Source organism: Colobus angolensis, unplaced genomic scaffold (assembly GCF_000951035.1).
Source record: "Colobus angolensis palliatus isolate OR3802 unplaced genomic scaffold, Cang.pa_1.0 Scaffold10, whole genome shotgun sequence".
Taxonomy (NCBI): Eukaryota; Metazoa; Chordata; class Mammalia; order Primates; family Cercopithecidae; genus Colobus; species Colobus angolensis.
The window spans coordinates 22,265,987-22,284,005 of record NW_012110919.1 but is presented as its reverse complement, the minus strand read 5'-3'; the positions used below and the strand labels follow the sequence as shown (position 1 = coordinate 22,284,005).

The window sequence follows — 18,019 nt, the reverse complement described above, 5'->3', positions numbered from 1 at the left end:
TTTTTTGAGATGGAGTCTTTGCTTTGTCACTCAGGCTGGAGTGCGGTGGCACAATCTTAGCTCACTGCAACCTCCGTCTCCTGGGTTCATGCAATTCCCCTGCCTCAGCCTCCCAAGTAACTGGGATTACAGGCACTATCACCTGCTCTGAAGGCAGGCCCGCCCCCACTAGAGTTGGGCCTGCAGTCCTCCAGCTCCAGCTCCCCATCAAGGGAAGCTGTGGCATTAGCATTTCCTGGTGGCTCTCATGATTACATTCAGAGTTGGATTTCCTTTGGCGTCTTTATGTCAGATGCTGCTTTTGTGATGCTGGGAGTCATTCAGCCTCTGCCCAATGGAAGACATTCTCCAAGGCTGTGGCTGGTGGAGAATTGTATTCCCTAAGCAAGATGCTGTCTTCCCATCAGCTTATTAACTATTTTGTGAGGAAGGCCAGGTAGGGCCTGGGGAGTCCCCACCTCCAGTGACCTCCTGTGAGGATGAGGCTTTGCCCATCGAGGGTGGGCATAGGAGGAAGGGATTCTAGGACCTTCTACCCTGGAATGAAATTGGGCAAAGACGGTTTGCACTGGGCAGTGAGCCCCAGAAACTTCTGAGGACCCCACATTGTGCTGCCTTTTCCTAATGTTTCTAAAGACATGGCACCAGGTCTTCTTCAGTTTTTCTCTTTATTCCCTTTATTGCCTCCTTGGTCATCTTTCAGTCATTTATTCATTCACCAGTGTTTATTAAACACCTGCTCTGGTGCCAGACAGCAGGGGTGGGTGATGACAATAATCAGGACAGAGGGTCTTGTGCCCTCCGAGAACTTACATTCTAGGACTGGAAACAAGCCACGAAGGGGGCGCCAAGCCCTAGGGGACGGGAGACACAAGGTACTTCAGGCACACACAATAGGAGGAGCATCTAGTGGGGAAAGATGAAGGCATGACGTCCGACAGAAATAGCATTTGAGGCCGGGCGCAGTGGCTCACACCTGTAATCCCAACACTTGGGAGGCGGAGGAGGGCAGATCACTTGAGGTCAGGAGTTCAAGACCAGCCTGGCCAACACAGTGAAACTCCATCTCTACTAAAAGTACAAAAAAAAATTAGCCAGGCACCTACAGTCCCAACTACCCTGGAGGCTGAGGCAGGAGAATCGCTTGAACCCAGGAGGTGGAGGTTGCAGTGAGCCAAGATCGCACCACTGCACTCCAGCCCCCGTGACAGAGTGAGACTCCGTTTCAAAAAAGAAATAGCATTTGAGCTGAGACCTAAGTGACAAATAGGAGTTCTCCAAGCAAAGAGGACAGGGAAAGGCACTCCAGGCAGAGGGAACAGCACATGCAAGGGCCTGGAAGTGAGGGACAGCACCGTGGGCTCAAAGGACACGAAGAGGGCCTCTGTGGGTAGAACACAGAGCAGGTGGGGGCAGGGGGGAGGTGAGAGAGGCAGGCAGAGCTGATGCAGCCTCACTGGGGAGTAGGGCCTTTATGGAAAGAACAACAGGAACTTTCTGAAGGATTTGAAGCAGACAAAAGATGTGAAGAGATTTCCAGATTCATTCAGTAGTGGTCGGGTTTGGCTCAGTGTCCCTCCCCAATCTCATGCTGAATCGTATCCTCAGTGTTGGAGGAGGCGCCTGGGGGAGACAACGGGATGGTGGGGGGCGGTTTCTAATGAATGGTTTGGCACCATCCCCCTCGGTACTGTCTTGTCATAGTGAAATCTCATGAGATCTGATTGTTTAAGAGTGTGGCGCCTCCCCGTCTCTCTCTTCCTCCTGCTCCTGCCATGTGGCTTGCCTGCTCCCCCTTTGCCTTCTGCCATGAGTTATAAGTTTCCTGAGGCCTACCCAGAAGCAGAAGCTGCTATGCTTCCTGTATAGCCTGCAGAACTGTGAGCCAATTAAACCTCTTTTCTTTATCAATTTCCTGTCTTGGCTGCATGCAGTGGCTCACGCCTGTCATCCCAGCACTTTGGGAGGTCGAGGTGGGTGGATCACCTGAGGTCAGTAGTTTGAGATCAGCCTGGGCAACATGGTGAAACCCCGTCTGTATTAAAAATACAAAATTAGCTGGGCGTGGGGGTGCATGCCTGTAATCCCAGCTACTCAGGAGGCTGAGGCAGGAGAAATGCTTGAGCCTGGGAGGCAGAGGCTGCAGTGAACCAAGATCGCGCCACTGCACTCCAGCCTGGGCAACAGGAGTAAAACTCTGTCTCAAAATAAATAAATAAATAAATAAATATTTAAAAATAAATAAATTACCTATCTCAGCCACTTCTTTATAGCAATTAATTAATGCTATAATAGAAATAGTAAGTGTTTACTGAGGATCTACTGTGTGTGGGACACTGGGACAGGCACAGGGTTGGGGGCAGGGGTGACACCATAGGGAACAAAGTCTGTGGTCCTCGCCCTTGTGGAGCTGTCAGGCTGCTTAGAGAGCCATTAAACAACACCAGATTAAGGCCTAATGACAATGGTGAGAAGAGCTATGAAGAGGATACTGTGGAGTCCATGGGATCCCCTGCTTGCCCCCCAGACCCACTGCTCTGTGCCCCAAGGGGCTGACCTGGCTGCATCCCTGAGGGGCTCCCTTGCACTGAGGATCAGAAGGTTGGAAGAAAGAGGAGCCATTTTCCCTGGCTTGCCCCAGGCTCTCCAAGTTCCAGACCACTGCCCCCTTCCCCGCTGTTGCGAACCCTAGTGTTTCAACGTCCCTACTCATGCCCACACCCTTGTAAATGGTTGCTGAATTAAACTGTTCTCAAAATACCCTGCTGGGGATGCTCTGTGTTCCCACCAGAACCTGACTGACACAGAGAGGGATAAACTGGAGAGGGGGCACAGAAAAGGCCTCCCTGAGAAAGTCACATTTAAGTTGAGACCTGAAAGACAAAGCGGGAATAGAGGAAGGGGTGGGAGTGGGGGAGCACAGGCAAAGGCCCTGAGGTGGGCCAAGGGGTAGGCAGGGGCTGGATCACGCAGGGCCTTTCAAGCCATGGTAAGGGGCATGAGCATTAATGCTGTCCTGCAAATACCTCCAGCTCTTTGCCTTCCAGATAATGAGAGGGTGGCACTTCCCAGACCCCTTTGTGGGTGGGTAGGGTCACATACATGACTATTTTCTCTTGCTTTTTATTTTCTTTCTCTCTGTCTCTCTTTTTTTTTTTTTTTTGTTATCATAATTAGAAAACATGACTATTTTGAGCCCCTGGGTCATGAGCAGAAGTGACGTGTTTCAGCCAGGTACAGTGGCTCACGCCTGTAATCCCAGCACTTTGGGAGGCCGAGGCAGGCAGATCATTTGATGTCAGGAGTTTGAGACCAGCCTGGCCAACATGGTGAAACCCTGTCTCTACTAAATATACAAAAATTAGCCAGCATGGCGGTACACACCTGCAATACCAGCTACTCAGGTGGCTGAGGCATGAGAATTGCTTGAACCCGGGAAGCAGAGGTTGCAGTGAGCCAAGATGGCACCACTGCATTCCAACCTGGGCAACAAAGCAAGACTCTGTTTCAAAAAAAAAAAAAAAAAAGAAGAAGTAGTGACATGTTTCACTTCCAGACTGAAACATTCAATTGCCAGCATGAAACCCACTAGAACTCTTTCTTTCCCATAACACCTGGCAATGTTCAACATGGTGGCTATTCCTTCAACCTAGTACCAGTGTGAGAAGATATAAGGGCTCTTAGCCACCCCACAACAGTTACGTAGCATCAACAAGAATCCTTAAACTTTAAGTTTTAAACCACTGAGCATGCGTGAGGTGGTGGCATTTATTCCTGCAGCATAACCAAGCCTCTTCTAATTGATAGAGTGCAGCTGTGGGGGTTTATTCTAGGTGCAGCGGGTGGTGCTGGGGAGCACGACGGAGGGATGGATTGGTATGGCTGAGCCTGGGTACTGGAGCCCAGAGGTCTCAAGGGTAGCAAGACAATAGCAGCAGTCACATTTAGCGGGCTGTCCAGAGGAGATACTGCGATGCTGGGGTGTGAGGTCTGGCCTAAGCCATCATGAATATGCACCCCAACTTCTCCCCTTTACTCTGTGTTCTGGTTAACCCTTTAAGAGAAAGACCACACCTTCTCATCCAGTTCAGCCAACAGCACTTTCAGGGATTTAATCAAGGCCTCGTAGTCCTCCTTGGTTTGTAGCAGGAGACATAGCTCCATGTAGTTCTTCTCACTCCGATTCATGTTCCTCGAGGATTTCATGAGACTCAACAGCAGGGTGATCTCATCCTGCTCTGCCTTCAGGGTCTGGATCTCCTTGCTGTTGGAAAAGCAGTCCATGATTAACCCCGAACCCCCGAGTTTACCTTGATGGAGCACTCCAGGCACATCAGTCCTGCAAGGAGACTGGGAGAGAGGAACTTCGCACCTGAGCAAGCAGGCAAAAGGGACATGTCCAGGGTCTCAGATCCAGGTCTGGAAGCCTCATCACCTGAGACCCGGTTCACCATGATTTCCTGCTGCCTTGCTGGGAAGTGGGTATTTTTCCTAGGGAACGATTTGCAGCTGTGCCTGTCAAAAGCCATTACCCAAACATGGAGGAAGCCCCCAAGTTTTCTTTTGCCAGCAACTCCCTGGCACCTGTCTGATTCGGCAGCCCATCTTTCCAGACTTCACCACCAATTAGCTCCAGTAATGAGGAGCAAACCATCAGGCAGGATTATTTATTTATTACTTATTTAGAGACAGAGTCTCGCTCTGTTGCCCAGGCTGGAGTGCAGTGGCAGGATCTTGGCTCACTGCAACCTCCACCTTCCAGGTTCAAGTGATTCTCCTGCCTCAGCCTCCCAAGCAGCTGGGACTATAGCTGGGCACCACCATGCCTGGTTAATTTTTGTATTTTTAGCAGATACAGGGTTTCGCCATGTTGGCCAGGCTAGTCTTGAACTATTAGCCTCATGTGATCCACCTGCCTCGGCCTCCCAAAGTGCTGAGATTCCAGGCATGACCCACCGCACCTGGCCAGGCAGGAATTTTCAAGTTTGCATCAACACAGGGATGCATAGTAGCCTCTAAGCTCCAGCAGTTTCTCTCCTTGCAGTGCTAATGATGAAATGAGCTGATCCGAGTCTCCTCCTTTCCCTGCCTACTGGGATGTGGGAAAACTGGGATTTGGAAAAGAGCAAAGGGAGCTTGAAAGACTGCACAACAATGGAACAAGAGGAAATGGCACAGAGGCTGAGTTTCTGGCAGTCTGGTGACTGACACCCACTGCCCAATGTGGTTTGCGGATCAGTAGCTTGAACGTCCTTTCGAAGCCTGGAGAAATGCAGAATCTCAGGTGCTCAACCTGGGACCAACTGGATCAGAATCTGCTTCATTACGAGATCAAGTGTCCAGATGCTTCAACAGTTTTGGACACACTGCTATAGAACAGCAAAGAATGTTCTACAGGCCCAGCGCAGTGGCTCATGCCTGTAATCCCAGCACCTTTGGAGGCCAAGGTCGGTGGATCACGAAGTCAGGAGTTCAAGACCAGTCTGGCTAAGATGGCGAAACCCCATCTCTATTAAAAATACAAAAAATTAGCCGGGGGTGGTGGCAGGCACCTGTAATCCCAGCTACTGAGGAAGCTGAGGCAGAGAATTGCTTGAACCTGGGAGGCGGAGGTTGCAGTGAACCAAGATTGCACCACTGCACTCCAGCCTGGGCGACAGAGCCAGAGCCTGTCTCAAAAAAATAAATAAAAAATAAAAATTCCATCTCGACAATACAAAAACAAACAAAAAATAATGTTCTACAGGCCTGGAGCAGTGGCTCACTCCTGTAATGTCAGCACTTTGGGAGGCTGAGGCAGGAGGATTGCTTGAACTTAGGAGTTTGCGACCAGCCTGGACAACATAGTGAGGCCTTATCTCTACAAATATATTAAAAGTAGCTGAGGTCGGAGGATTCTTGAGCCCAGGAGGCAGACATTGCACTGAGCTGAGATTGTGCCACTGCATTCCAGCCTGGGAGACACAGAGTGAGACCCTGTCTCAAAAAAAAAAAAAGAGAGAGAGAGGGTCCTAGGACAGGAGTTGGCAAACCTTTTTCTGTAACGGGCCAAAAAGTGAACCAATAGGCATGGCTGTATGCCAATACAGTTTCATTTACAAAAACCGGCAGCCAGCCAGATTTGGCCGCAGTTTGTAGATTCCATTCTAACAGGATGTTCTGCGGTGATGAAAATGTTCTCTGAGGGGCCCATAGTATTCACTTAGGCACAAGTGATCATTGAGCACTTGAAATGCGGCTATTTCAGCAGAACTAAATTTTATTTTATTTTATTTTAATTAATTACAAATGTAAATAGCTACATTTGGCCAGTGACCAGCTGTCTTCTCAACAGTCCTGGGAACTCATCTCCCCTGCTTAAGCCCCTCCTGGAAGGAGGCGGGGAGTGGGAGGGAAGGAGGGGTGAGTGTCTTTGTTAAGGTGGAGAGAAAAAAGAGAGCATAACACTCTACAAGAGTTAGGTTTTCAGGGCGCCATGGCTCATGCCTGTAATCCCAGTACTTTGGGAGGCCGAGGTAGGCAGATCACCTGAGGTCAGGCGTTCAAGACCAGCCTAGCCAACATGTCAAAACCCTTTCTCTACTAAAAATACAAAACTCAGCCAGGCATGGTGGTGGGCGCCTGTAGCCCCACCTACTCAGGAGGCTGAAGCAGGAGAATCACTCGAACCTGGAAGGCAGAGGTTGCAGTGAGCCAAATTTGCACCACTGCACTACAGCTCGAGCAACAGAGCAAGACTCCATCTCAAAAAAAAGAAAAAAAAAAAAAAGAGGTTTTCAGAGAGAGTTGGTAAAAGCAAAAGGAAGGTTTGTCTGTCTTGCAGGCAGGGCCAGGACTGGTATAAAGGGAGTGAAGTGCCCCAAAACCTTAAGTTACTCCCTGGATGTTGTAAGCCAGGGTCAGCGCTGGGGAAAAGTGCCTCCTTAAATACTGTATAGGTATTTCACTCTAAAGAACCTAAACTTGGCCGGGCAGGAGTGGTGACTCATGCCTGTAATCCCAGCACTTTGGGAGGCCAAGGTGGGTGGATCACCTGAGGTCAGGAGTTCGAGACTAGCCTGACCAACATGGTGAAATGCCGTCTCTACTAAAAATACAAAATTAGCTGGGTGTGGTGGCACATGCCTGTAATCCCAGCTACTTGGGAGGCTGAGGCAGAAGAGTTGCATGAACCCAGGAGGCACAGGTTGCAGTGAGCCAAGATCGCGCCATTGCACTCCAGCCTGGCCAACAAGAGGAAACTCCATCACAAAAAATAAATAAATAAAATAATAAGAACCTAAACTCTCCATTCTTCCACCCTCCTCCCCTTCAGTTCCATCACAGTGAAACCAGATCAAATGGATTGACTTAGTAGATCCAGAAGCCTGTGTGGGGGGTGGGGCTGGGGTGAAGAAGGGTTAAATTCAAGAAAAATTGTCAGAGACACATCAAAAGGAGGCATTTCCTGATGCCCATCAGAGGTAGGCTTGAGAATCAGGTCAGCCAGCCACAGATGTGCAGGTTGTGGCCTGTACAGCCCTCGGAAGCGCCACCAGTTTGAAAACATCCCACTGTTTTGTAGATTTATTACACTTTTCTGGGAGACACTTTCTTGTTCAAACAAAATCTCTACATAATGACAATTTTTCCAACAGATGGCAGTAAAGTGTCTTGAGAAAGTGTGCTTTTTAAAAAATTCACATGGAAGTCCCTTATGGGCTAGTCCTGGCCCTGAGTAAGTTGAATCCATGGAAAATCTGAAGAATCCCTTTTCAGGCCGGGCATGGTGGCTCACGCCTGTAATCCCAGCACTCTGGGAGGCATAGGCGGGCAGATTGCTTGAGTTCAGGAGTTTGAAACCAGCCTGGGCAACTTGGTGAAACCCCATCGATACAAAAAATTAGCCAGGTGTGCTGGCACACGCCTGTGATCCCAGCTACTCAGGAGGCTGAGGTCGGAGAATCGCTTGAGTCTGGGAGGCAGAGGTTGCAGTGAGCTGAGATGGCACCACTGCACTCCAGCCTGGGTGACAGAGCCAGACCCTGTCTCAAAAAAATAAATAAATAATAAAAATTCCTTTTCCCCATCCTGTGAACTTCACATCTAACAGTAAGATTTCCTTTCTAACAATGGACAGTTTCTGCCTTTATAAACAATATGGATGCAGCTAAGGAGTTACATTCCCTTGGAGGGAATCTAAGAAAGCCTGTTTAATGTTTGTGTATTCAACCCCAGGGAACACCTTTCTGTTGCCTGAAGAAATGATACACTCAGCTGGGCGCTGTGGCTCATGCCTGTAATCCCAGCACTTTAGGAGGCCGAGGTGGGTGGATCATCTGAGGACAGGAGTTTGAGACCAACCTGGCCAACATGGTGAAATCCTGTCTCTACTAAAAATACAAAAATTAGCAGGGCATGATGGTGGGCACCTGTAATCCCAGCTTCTCAGGAAGCTGAGGCAGGAGAATCACTTGAACCCGGGAGGCGGAGGTTGCAGTGAGCCAAGATCATGCCATTGCCAACTCCAGGTTGGGCAACAACAGTGACACTCCCATCTCCAAAAAAAGAAAAAAGAAAAGAAAAGAAACGATACACTCTGTAATTTCTGATGCAACCCAACTTCAAATATTCTATCTTTCAGTTCTCATAAGGACACACAACTAGGAAACGTCACTGGGGTGTCCACCTTCTCTGGGAACTCCTCCACTTCCCTGTTGGACCAAGGGAGTGACAGCCCCAGACATTTTTGTGTCCCTTGCCCCCTCAAGCCACAGCTGATTGGACTAGGAGGAGACCCCTGACCCAAGCTGAGCCTATCAGAGTCTCCCTCTCCCAGGAATGTGGGGTTCGAATTGATTCAAGACCCTTTCTCTGTGCAGCTGGTAGAGTTAACAGTTGGAGCAGCCACTTCTCACCAGCTGGGGCTGAAATTCAGAGAGAGAGAGAACAAAAGTCATGTGTGGAGAAAAACAGAAACCAGAACTCCTTCCTCAATTAGGTCCTTCCCTGACATCTGGGTGCCCAGCCCCCGGGGGTCCCCAAAACACCCTGCATTCTGACAATAAATTCCCCCTCTCCACTGAAGCCATCTCAAGTGGGTTTCTCTTGAAACTAGGCTCTGCAGATAAAAGACCATGAGTGCTCCAATGGGGCTCAGAGGTGGCTCCCTGCCCCAGGGGTCACAAGGCAGAAGACAAGCACCATGAAACCCAACCCCAACTTTCCTCCAAGGTCACTCAGTGTGAAACTCCAACCATCACTTACTACTGACTCGCGATCTTCTGCTGGTTTCGGAAGTTAAAAGACTTCCGGCTTTCCACCATCTTCCTGAACTGCTGCCTTAGCTTCCGGAGCTCTGCCTCTGCCTGCTGCTCTTTGGCCTTCTCCGAAGGTTCCTGGGGAGTGTCAGAGTCTTTTCTTCTGTGCTTCTTCAACTGGGGGAGATGGAGGGGAGTGGGAGGCCGTAGTGGGTCAGGTGGCTAGAGAAGCCCACAGATGGGCTTAAGGGTGAAGGGCAGTGGGGGTGGCTGGGCCAGGGCTGGAGGTGGAATACCTTCCCTTGGGTGATGTCAGCTGCTTGTCTATTACATGGAAAACCCATGGAGAGATGACTGACTTGTAATTGCATACTCTGGTCGGGGGAGGGTATTCTTTGGGGTTCTGGGTTCAAGCTCTCGCTGTGCCATCTAGTGGGAACTTGGGTGAATTACTGGATGTCTCTGAGCCTCTAGCCTCCCACCTACGAAATGGGCGAGCACAGATCTGTTGTCAGGACGAGATGAACTAACGTGTAAAGTGGACGGCACAGTGCCTGACCCCATAGTAGGTGTTCTGTAGCCGGGAGCTGGCATCACCTACCACAGACATCTTGAAGGAACCGCACTTTGCCTCCGCTCAGACACTGTACCCAGGGAGCTCAAAGCCAGTGAACCTGCCTCTCTCTCTCTCTGCAATGCCCTGTTCATGGTGGCAAAAGGAAGAGAACTTGTAAGCCACCCCTGCTGGGGGGTGCAGGACAGAACGGCACCTCCTCCCTCCCCCTGCCATCCCTTCCTCCACCCACACCTTGGCACATGAGGAGGATACCCAGATGGCTGCCCGGGTGTGATAAAAGGCACTTATTGGTTTTAAAGCAATGTTTGCCTGGAACTTGTTTCTCTCACCAGTTATTATTAGGAGCTGGGCAGATGGTTGCGGTGTGTCAGTTACCCTCCTGCTCCCTGTGTACCCAAAGAGGGGGCAAAATGGCATCAGGGGGCCGGGCACAGTGGTTTATGCCTGTAACCCAGCACTTTGGGAGGCTGAGGTGGGTGGGTCACTTGAGGTCAGGAGTTCGAGACCAGCCTGGTCAACATGGCTACAAAAAATACAAAAAAATTAGCAGGGCATGGTGATGCACACCTGTAATCCCAGTTACTCAGGAGGCTGAGACAGGAGAATTGCTTGAACCCTGGAGGCAAAGATTACAGTGAGCCAAGATCGCACCACTGCACTCCAGCCTGGGTGACAGAGCAAGACTCCATCTCAAAAAAAAAGGCATCAGGGCAGTGTGTCCCCTGATGGAGTTAAACAGAAATGTGCCCAACTTCAGCTACAGCTGTTGGGAAATCCCCACCCTCCCATCTTAGAACAGGAGTCAGTATTCTTATCATGTCACCACTTGAACTTCATCTGGCCCATAGTTATTCAGAGCAAGGGACAGCATTAATCCCACACATCCTTTGAGGTTGTGAGACCCACTGCACAGCCAATTCCAGACTGCAGGAGCTGGGTTCCAAAAGCAGAAATTCCAGTTTTGCCACCATTGAGGGCCCTGCAATGCAATGGTTTAAAGCATTGTTTGTGCCAATCATCGGATCTCATTTCAAATTCCTCCAAAGCCACTTATTAACCTTGGGCAAGTCACTTCAGTTCTCTAGGCCTCATTTTCCTCACCTGGAAAATGGGAGAAATTCTAGAAGCCATGTCATTTGAGTGTGTAAGACACTCAGCACTCAGCACTGTGCTTGGGACACAGTAAGTGCTCAGTACACAGTGGCTGGGATGATATGGCAGGATATGGATTGTTTCAGAGGGTGAAGGTGCAGGGTGGTGAATGTTGATAAGGGTGAGAGGGGTGTTCCTCTATCTCCTAGTAACAATACCCTGACATTCCCATGGGAAGCCACACCTTCCTGCACTCCTGGGGGCTGACCATACCCCACCATCTTCAAGATTGGGGCATCTGACTCTGGATGGGCGAATCAGAGCGCCAGATCCTGGTCAGTCTGCATGATCTCAGCCCTCTAGCCTGGGATTTCTTCAGGGGTGGATGGGCACATGAAGCTAGCTAGTCCAATCAGAGTGAATGGTGGAATTTAAGCTGGAACACTCATGAAGAGAGAGACTTTGTTTCCTGCTGCACTTGAACCTCGGTGGATAAGGTCAGGAGGGGTTGACAGCCATCTGGCAGAGACTGAGAACCAAGCTAAAATGGAAGAGAGAAGACAAAATGAAGACAGACTGAATCTTGAGGCCTGAGGACATCATCCAAGCACCTGCATTTAGCCAAGCCTGAACATACCTCTGGGTAATGTCCAATTACAGAAATCAGTATATTCCATTAAAGCAACCTGAGATGCATTTTCTATTGCTTGCAACCAAATGAGTTCTCATACCTGAAATACTGACATCTATTTAGCACATAAACTGAGCCCCCACTGTATGCTACACATTGTGTGGAATTCAGTGGTAAGTCAGCCTGCGAAGTGCCATAAATCCTGCCTAGGAACAATAAAACAGTAAAAAAGGCTCCACAAAGATGACTTTTAACTTGGGTTTTGAAGAATGAATAGGAGTTCACCAGGCAGAGAAGAAAAGTTGGAGGGTGGGAGGGGGTATTCTGGGCAGAGATAACTGCCCAGGCAAAGGGTGAGAAGGAAGTGACTGAAAGGAGTATTCAGAAAATGATTTGTGCTCAAGTATAGGTAGTGGAAAGTGACTAGCAAAGAGATCTGGAAAAGACTGGATGCTGCTTTTTTTTTTTTTTTTTTTTAAGATGGAATTTTGCTTATGTTGCCTAGACTGGAGTGCAATGGCACGATCTTGGCTCACTGCAACCTCAGCCGCCCAGGTTCAAGTGATTCTCCTGCCTCAGCCTCCCAAGTAGCTGGGATTACAGGCGTGTGACACCACGCCTGGCTAATTTTTTTGTTTTTTAGTAGAGACGGGGTTTCACCATTTTGGTCAGGCTGGTCTTGAACTTCAGACCTCAGGTGATCTACCCACCTCAGCCTCCTAAGGTGCTGGGATTACAGGCGTGAGCCACCACAACCAGCCCGGATGCGTCTTAAAAGCAAGGATGAGATAAGATCAGCCTAAAAGAGATCAGTTCATTACCTCCCCAACAGTCACTTCCCTTCATGTGGCATTGTTGTTTGAGTTAGCTGCCCATCCAGGGCTTGGCTTCCCTGCTCCTCTTGGATCCAGGCAGGGGTCTCTGATGAATTCTCACCAATGGGATGTGAGCAGAGGGGAAGTCTGTCACTTCCAGACCATTACTTTTAAGAAGTGGGTGTGACCTTTCCATCCTTTCTTGCCCCATCTGACATTGATAGGAGGCAGAGCCACAGGATACGTCCCCAGATCAACTTGTAGAGGAAGTCACCTGCCAACCATGAACATCCTCATTGGGCTGTTACACAAATGCAACATTAACTTCTGTTGTGTTAAGCCAATGAAATGTGGGGATGTATTTGTTACAGCAGCTAGCAAGCCTCAGAGAATACCCTAACTTCCTTTTTCCTAACACAAATCTGATTTTCTATCCCCTCAATGTGCCCAGTCCCAGAGGATGACTCATGATTGGTTCCTGCTAATCATGGTAACCTCACTTCCCTTTGTCAATAACTGGTCTAAGGATGGACATGTGACCCAGATGTGGCCAATGAGACATAAGGAGAAGTCTATTCCACTCCCTTGTGACAAAAAGTGAGAATTTGGGCCAGGTGCGATGGCTCACGCCTGTAATTCCAGCACTTAAGAGAGGCCAAGGCAGGCAGATCACTTGGGGTCAGGAGATCGAGACCAGACTGGCCAACATGGTGAAACCCCTTCTCTACTAAAAATACAAAAATTAGCTGGACATGGTGGTGGGTACCTGTAATCCCAGCTACTCAAGAGGCTGAGGCAGGAAAATCGCTTGAGCCCAGGAGATGGAGATTGCAGTGAGCCAAGATTGGACCACTGCACTCTAGCCTGGGCAACAGAGAAAGACTCCGTCTCAAAAAAAAAAAAAAAAAATTAGTGAGAGCTTGTCTGTGTTCCCCTCTCCTTCTGCTTTTAGAAATTATTGTGAAGACATGCATGATGGTGCCCATCACCATGACCATGAGGAGAAATATCACCATCACACTAAAAACAGTAAAGAGGAAAGATGGGGAAAAAATGTAGGTCCCAATGGACACTGTTGGCTACTGCCCCGTCCCTGGAACTGCCTACCTCTAGACATCGTGTTAGGTGAAATAACAAGAGTCATTGTTGTTTAAGGCAGTCACCAAGTATTTTGTTCATTGAAGCCTAAAGCATTCCTAACTCACATGATGCATACGTTGAAAATGATTCTCAGGTTAATGGGTGATAGGAAAATAGTGGCTGGTAATGTAGGAACTTCTGCATTTTCCCTGATGTTTTTGAGGGTTTGGGGGCCAAGTGAATTGTCTAATGTTGGAAAATTCCCACAAGCAGAGAAGTGGTATAAGACAATGGTTCTGTATCTTGATCATTTCTGGAACGATCCCCACCTCCAGGTGGGGGTAGAAGCTGTAGGAGGATTTACCTGACTAACAAGGTTTGGGCAAAGGATACTCTCTCTGGGGCCTCTTTCAACCCTGGAATTTGGGGCAGCTCCAGTTTCATATTGTCCAGGAGCTGTTCTATGTTCCAGGGTCCTTTGGGCCCTAAGTGGATTAGTAATGCACCATCTTAACAGTTTGAATTGGGTATTCCTGACTTTCACTGATAGTGTGATTTGACCTCTCTGAGCCTCAGTTTCCTCATCTATAGAATGGGGATACCCACACCCATATCTCAGCGTAAAATAATGTCGGTAAAGCGGTTAGCATAGTGCCTAGTTTATGTGCCTAGTTCATGACAGATGCTGGGTGAATGTAGCTTATTTGTGAATTAGGATTTTCAAGTACCAGTCTGTCTGGCCCATGAGATCATTGGCTGGGTTATGCACCGTTCTCCAGGAACCAAAGTGTCTGTCACCTCCTGCCTTTTTGCTGATTCATACGCACATACACCGTCACTCTCCCCTAGCGTGCTGGCTTCTCTTCAGGTTCCGGATGTTAACCCAGGCCTTTCCCTTTCAGTCAGTGCCCTCTGGGACGGGCTCCTATGTTCCCTGGGGGAACAGATCCCCCCTACCCCAAACCCCATCCTCATAGCTTGGCCTGCAGAGCATCTCCTGGATGTCCTGACCCCTGGCTTACCACCCTCTCATTCAAGAGTCTCAAACTCACAGTCCATGGGGCCAATTCAACCTGCCTCCAGTTCTGTTCCACAGTGTTTCAAAACATAAATGTGGGTCATGCACTCACTCTCCTGGCCACAGGCCCCACTCCTCCCTATTGACTAACCTCCCTTCCCCCTAATTCTACATTTTCTGTAACTGCCCAGAGCCAGCAGGAATTCGAATTTGCAGTTCCTGGTAGGAATCTAAAACCAGCCCACTTCTGGGGAACAGCGTGGGCAAGGAAAAGTACAGAGAAGTCCAGTGGCCCAGGTCGGGGGACGTCAGGCAAGGGCCTCCTGCTCCTTGGCTTGGGCCTCAGTCTATTCACCACAGCATCCACGGTCCTGGGCACATGGGAAGCTCTTGGCAAACACAGTTTGAATGAAGTTTCCTCCAGGCAGAGATCATCTTCATTTATCTAATATCTAATTAGGCCTGCACCTCCTCTGCTTCTGCATTTTAACAACCTGCCTTTAAAAGACAAGCCTGCCCCATGATGGATTCCCTAGGGACCTTGGGACAGGCAGCTATAGGGATCATATTGAGCCAGGGCTGAATAACCTGGTGATGGAATTAAACATGTGCTTAGAGCACTAGCCAAACAGGAGCATAGAAACACATACATGGGTTTTGTTTTTTGTTTTGTTTTTTAAAAAAGGATTATTATGGGAGGAAAATAATTTGTTGAACTTTTTTTTTTTTTCTTTTTTTGAGACAGGGTCTCTCTCTGTCATCCAAGCTGGTGTGCAGTGGTTCAATCTCGGCTCACTGCAGCCTCAACCTCCCAGGCTCAAGCGATCCTCCCCTCACAGCCTCCCAAGTAGCTGGGACTACAGGTGGTGCCACCACCCCTGGCTAAGTTTTTAAATATTTTGTAAAGACGAATTTGCCCAGGCTGGTCTCGAACCCCTGGGCTCAAGCGATCCTCTCACCTCAGCCTCCCAAAGTGCTAGAATTACAGGCGCGAACGACCTCGCGCGGCCCTGGAGTTATTTTACACGCTACAATTTATTTATGTATGATTGCGGGAGACCCTGATGTTTTCCAGGCTTAGGGCAGCGAGATCTGAATGGGCTGGGGACCGCCACCGCTCTTTGCTTTTCCCTGGCAGGGGGAGCTGTGGCGCAGCAGGCGCCGCCGGACGGGCAGCGAAACTTACCAGTGGCGGGGCCCGGACTCCTTGTCCGTGGCGGCTAGGGCCGCTTGTCCGACGCTGCTGCAGCTGCGAGTCCGACGGTGCCGGGAGGACTGCTTGCTGCGCGGCCTCGCTGCGCCACACTCCCAGCCCCACGCCCGGGCGTTCTGGGACCCCTGGAACGGGCGCCTTTGTGACCCGCACAGACATAGACGTTCTCCCCTGCAAGTCCACAGGGAGGGCACAGGGTCCTCAGGAAGAGAGGACAAGAGCAGCTGGTTGGAGGGAAGCTTTTGGTGGGGAGAGAGGGGCGACACACTCTGCAAAGATCCCTTACCAGACTACTCATGAGGCTAAGTGACTTCTTGAGTCAATCAACAATCTCAGCCCCTCCCTCGGCCAACGCCATGCAATCGCTGGTCAACCTCACCCCACTCACACCCCATTCACTGTCTTCTTAGCCTACACCTACACTCATGCTCACAGCAGCCCTACTAAGTACAGACTTCACACACAGCTAACTCGAAGGAGCCCAATTTTCCCTACTCTGAAAAAAAAAAAAAAAAAAGTTGGGGGGGGAAGAGAAATCATTTATGAGAAAAATAACTTCATCAGTGCGGGAGAATTTTCTTCAGAACATTCACCTGACCCCCACCCACTGTAAGGATAACACGGGAACCCAAGTGTGATCCAGACAAGTGAGCTTTTCACTGCCCTAACGGAGTTTAGTAGTTTAAAGATACACATTTTTCATACAATCGGCCCTGAAACACAAGTCTGTCCCTCTAGGGCTAAGCTCTAGAAACAATCACAGAATTTATGGAAAATTATTGGGGGTACGGGTTTTCTACAGCAATTTTGATTCCATGTGATTTCCACTTTAACTCCTCGCCCCCTGAGTGGATTCAAGGGTCTCAAACTCACAGCCCATGGGGCCTCAGCCCTGCTAAGGCTTAGCCCTGCTAAGGTCTCCACTTGATCCGTAAATTCTTGGGACAGGATGTGTTTTAGAACTTATATTTTGAAGGCCAGGTGTGCTGGCTCATGCCTATAATCCTAGCACTTTGGGAGGCTGAGGCGGGCAGATCATTTAAGGTCAGGAGTGCAAGACCAGCCTGGCCAACATAGCGAAACCCTGTGTTTTTTTGTGTGGGTGTGTGGTTTTTTGTTTTTTTTTTTTTTTGTATTTCTACTAAAAATACAAAAACTTTAGCCCGGCATGGTAGCGCGCACCCGGTGGGTGCCTGTAGTCTCAGCTACTCAGGAGGCTAGGGCGGGAGAATTGATTGAACCCAGGAGGCGAAGGTTGCAGTAAAAAAAAAAAAAAAAAAAAAAAGAACTTACCACATTTTTGGTTTCAGAAAGATAATATGGTACACAAGGGAGTATGTTGCCCCTGATGTTGCTGGCAGCCACGTTGTAACCACGAGGGAAGTCAGTGGGACAGCATATTACATGTAGGGTTTCGGCAACACGGTCCAAACCAAACACGGTACCGTTTCTTCAAGGAAGCATCAATACTCACGTCAAGTAAGGAGGATAGGTTTTGAACAGCTACATGTCAGGCCTTGCCTCCAAATGATTCATGTGAAGTGTTTTGGAGACATTTGACCATCCTCATTTCACAGATGGGGAAACAGACTTGGAGAAACCTTGTTTTGCAGTCAGTGGAGCAGCCAGGATTTGAACCCAAGTCTCTCTGTCTCTAGAGCCCCACGCTTTTCCATAACCTGACTGAAACCGCAGCCCCAAAGCTGAGCAGCCCTGCAAGCTGATATCTCCCATGTCTGATATTTAAAGGGCTGCTCCAGCACTCAGCTCCACGCAGAGCCCAGTGACTCACACATTTCAAGTGTCAGCGACTGAAAAATGATGAAGTTCAATTAGGTTCAGGACTTGTTAAAAATAGACCTTCCTCTGACGAATTTACTCTCTGTGTCTTTATGGGCGCAGCTCTCAGCAGCCCCCATGCAGAGACGTACCAGGCTTTTTTAATTAGAACATGTCAGAATCGATTCTGCTAAAGGGACCTTCTGCTTCATCAGCGGGACTTGGAGCAGGGTGAGATGCCAGCTTGCCAAAGCGATGAGCCAGCGGTGGGAAATGTTGGCGACAGCAGAGCCTCTAGAACACAGGAGGAAATTAGAGCCAAGCCGCAGAGGGACCGGGCAGAGGCATTTGGATGCAGACCAGAAAACTGACAGTCCAAGTGACTCTTTGGTTACAAAAATCAGAAACCCACTCGAACTAACTCAAAATGATTTTTTTTTTTTTTGGGGCCTCCTCAGCATCTGTTTCCCTTTCCTTCTTCCAAGCCGCAGAGGGACCGGGCAGAGGCATTTGGATGCAGACCAGAAAACTGACAGTCCAAGTGACTCTTTGGTTACAAAAATCAGAAACCCACT

At 49.1% G+C, this 18,019-nt stretch overlaps 1 protein-coding gene across 1 annotated transcript in view; it reads right to left on the bottom strand.

The window, feature by feature from the left end:
* The window catches only part of CCDC63 (coiled-coil domain containing 63), a 58,255-nt gene extending 42,487 nt beyond the window's left edge, over positions 1 to 15,768 (bottom strand). The window contains exons 1-4 of the mRNA XM_011937094.1: positions 15,639 to 15,768; positions 9,841 to 9,939; positions 9,247 to 9,416; positions 4,075 to 4,264 (exon numbers count right to left, since the gene is read on the bottom strand). Coding sequence (XP_011792484.1) covers positions 4,075 to 4,264; positions 9,247 to 9,416; positions 9,841 to 9,849 — 369 coding nt within the window. The 5' untranslated portion in view covers positions 9,850 to 9,939; positions 15,639 to 15,768. The remainder of the gene's footprint in view (positions 1 to 4,074; positions 4,265 to 9,246; positions 9,417 to 9,840; positions 9,940 to 15,638) is intronic.
* Positions 15,769 to 18,019: the final 2,251 nt, after the last annotated feature.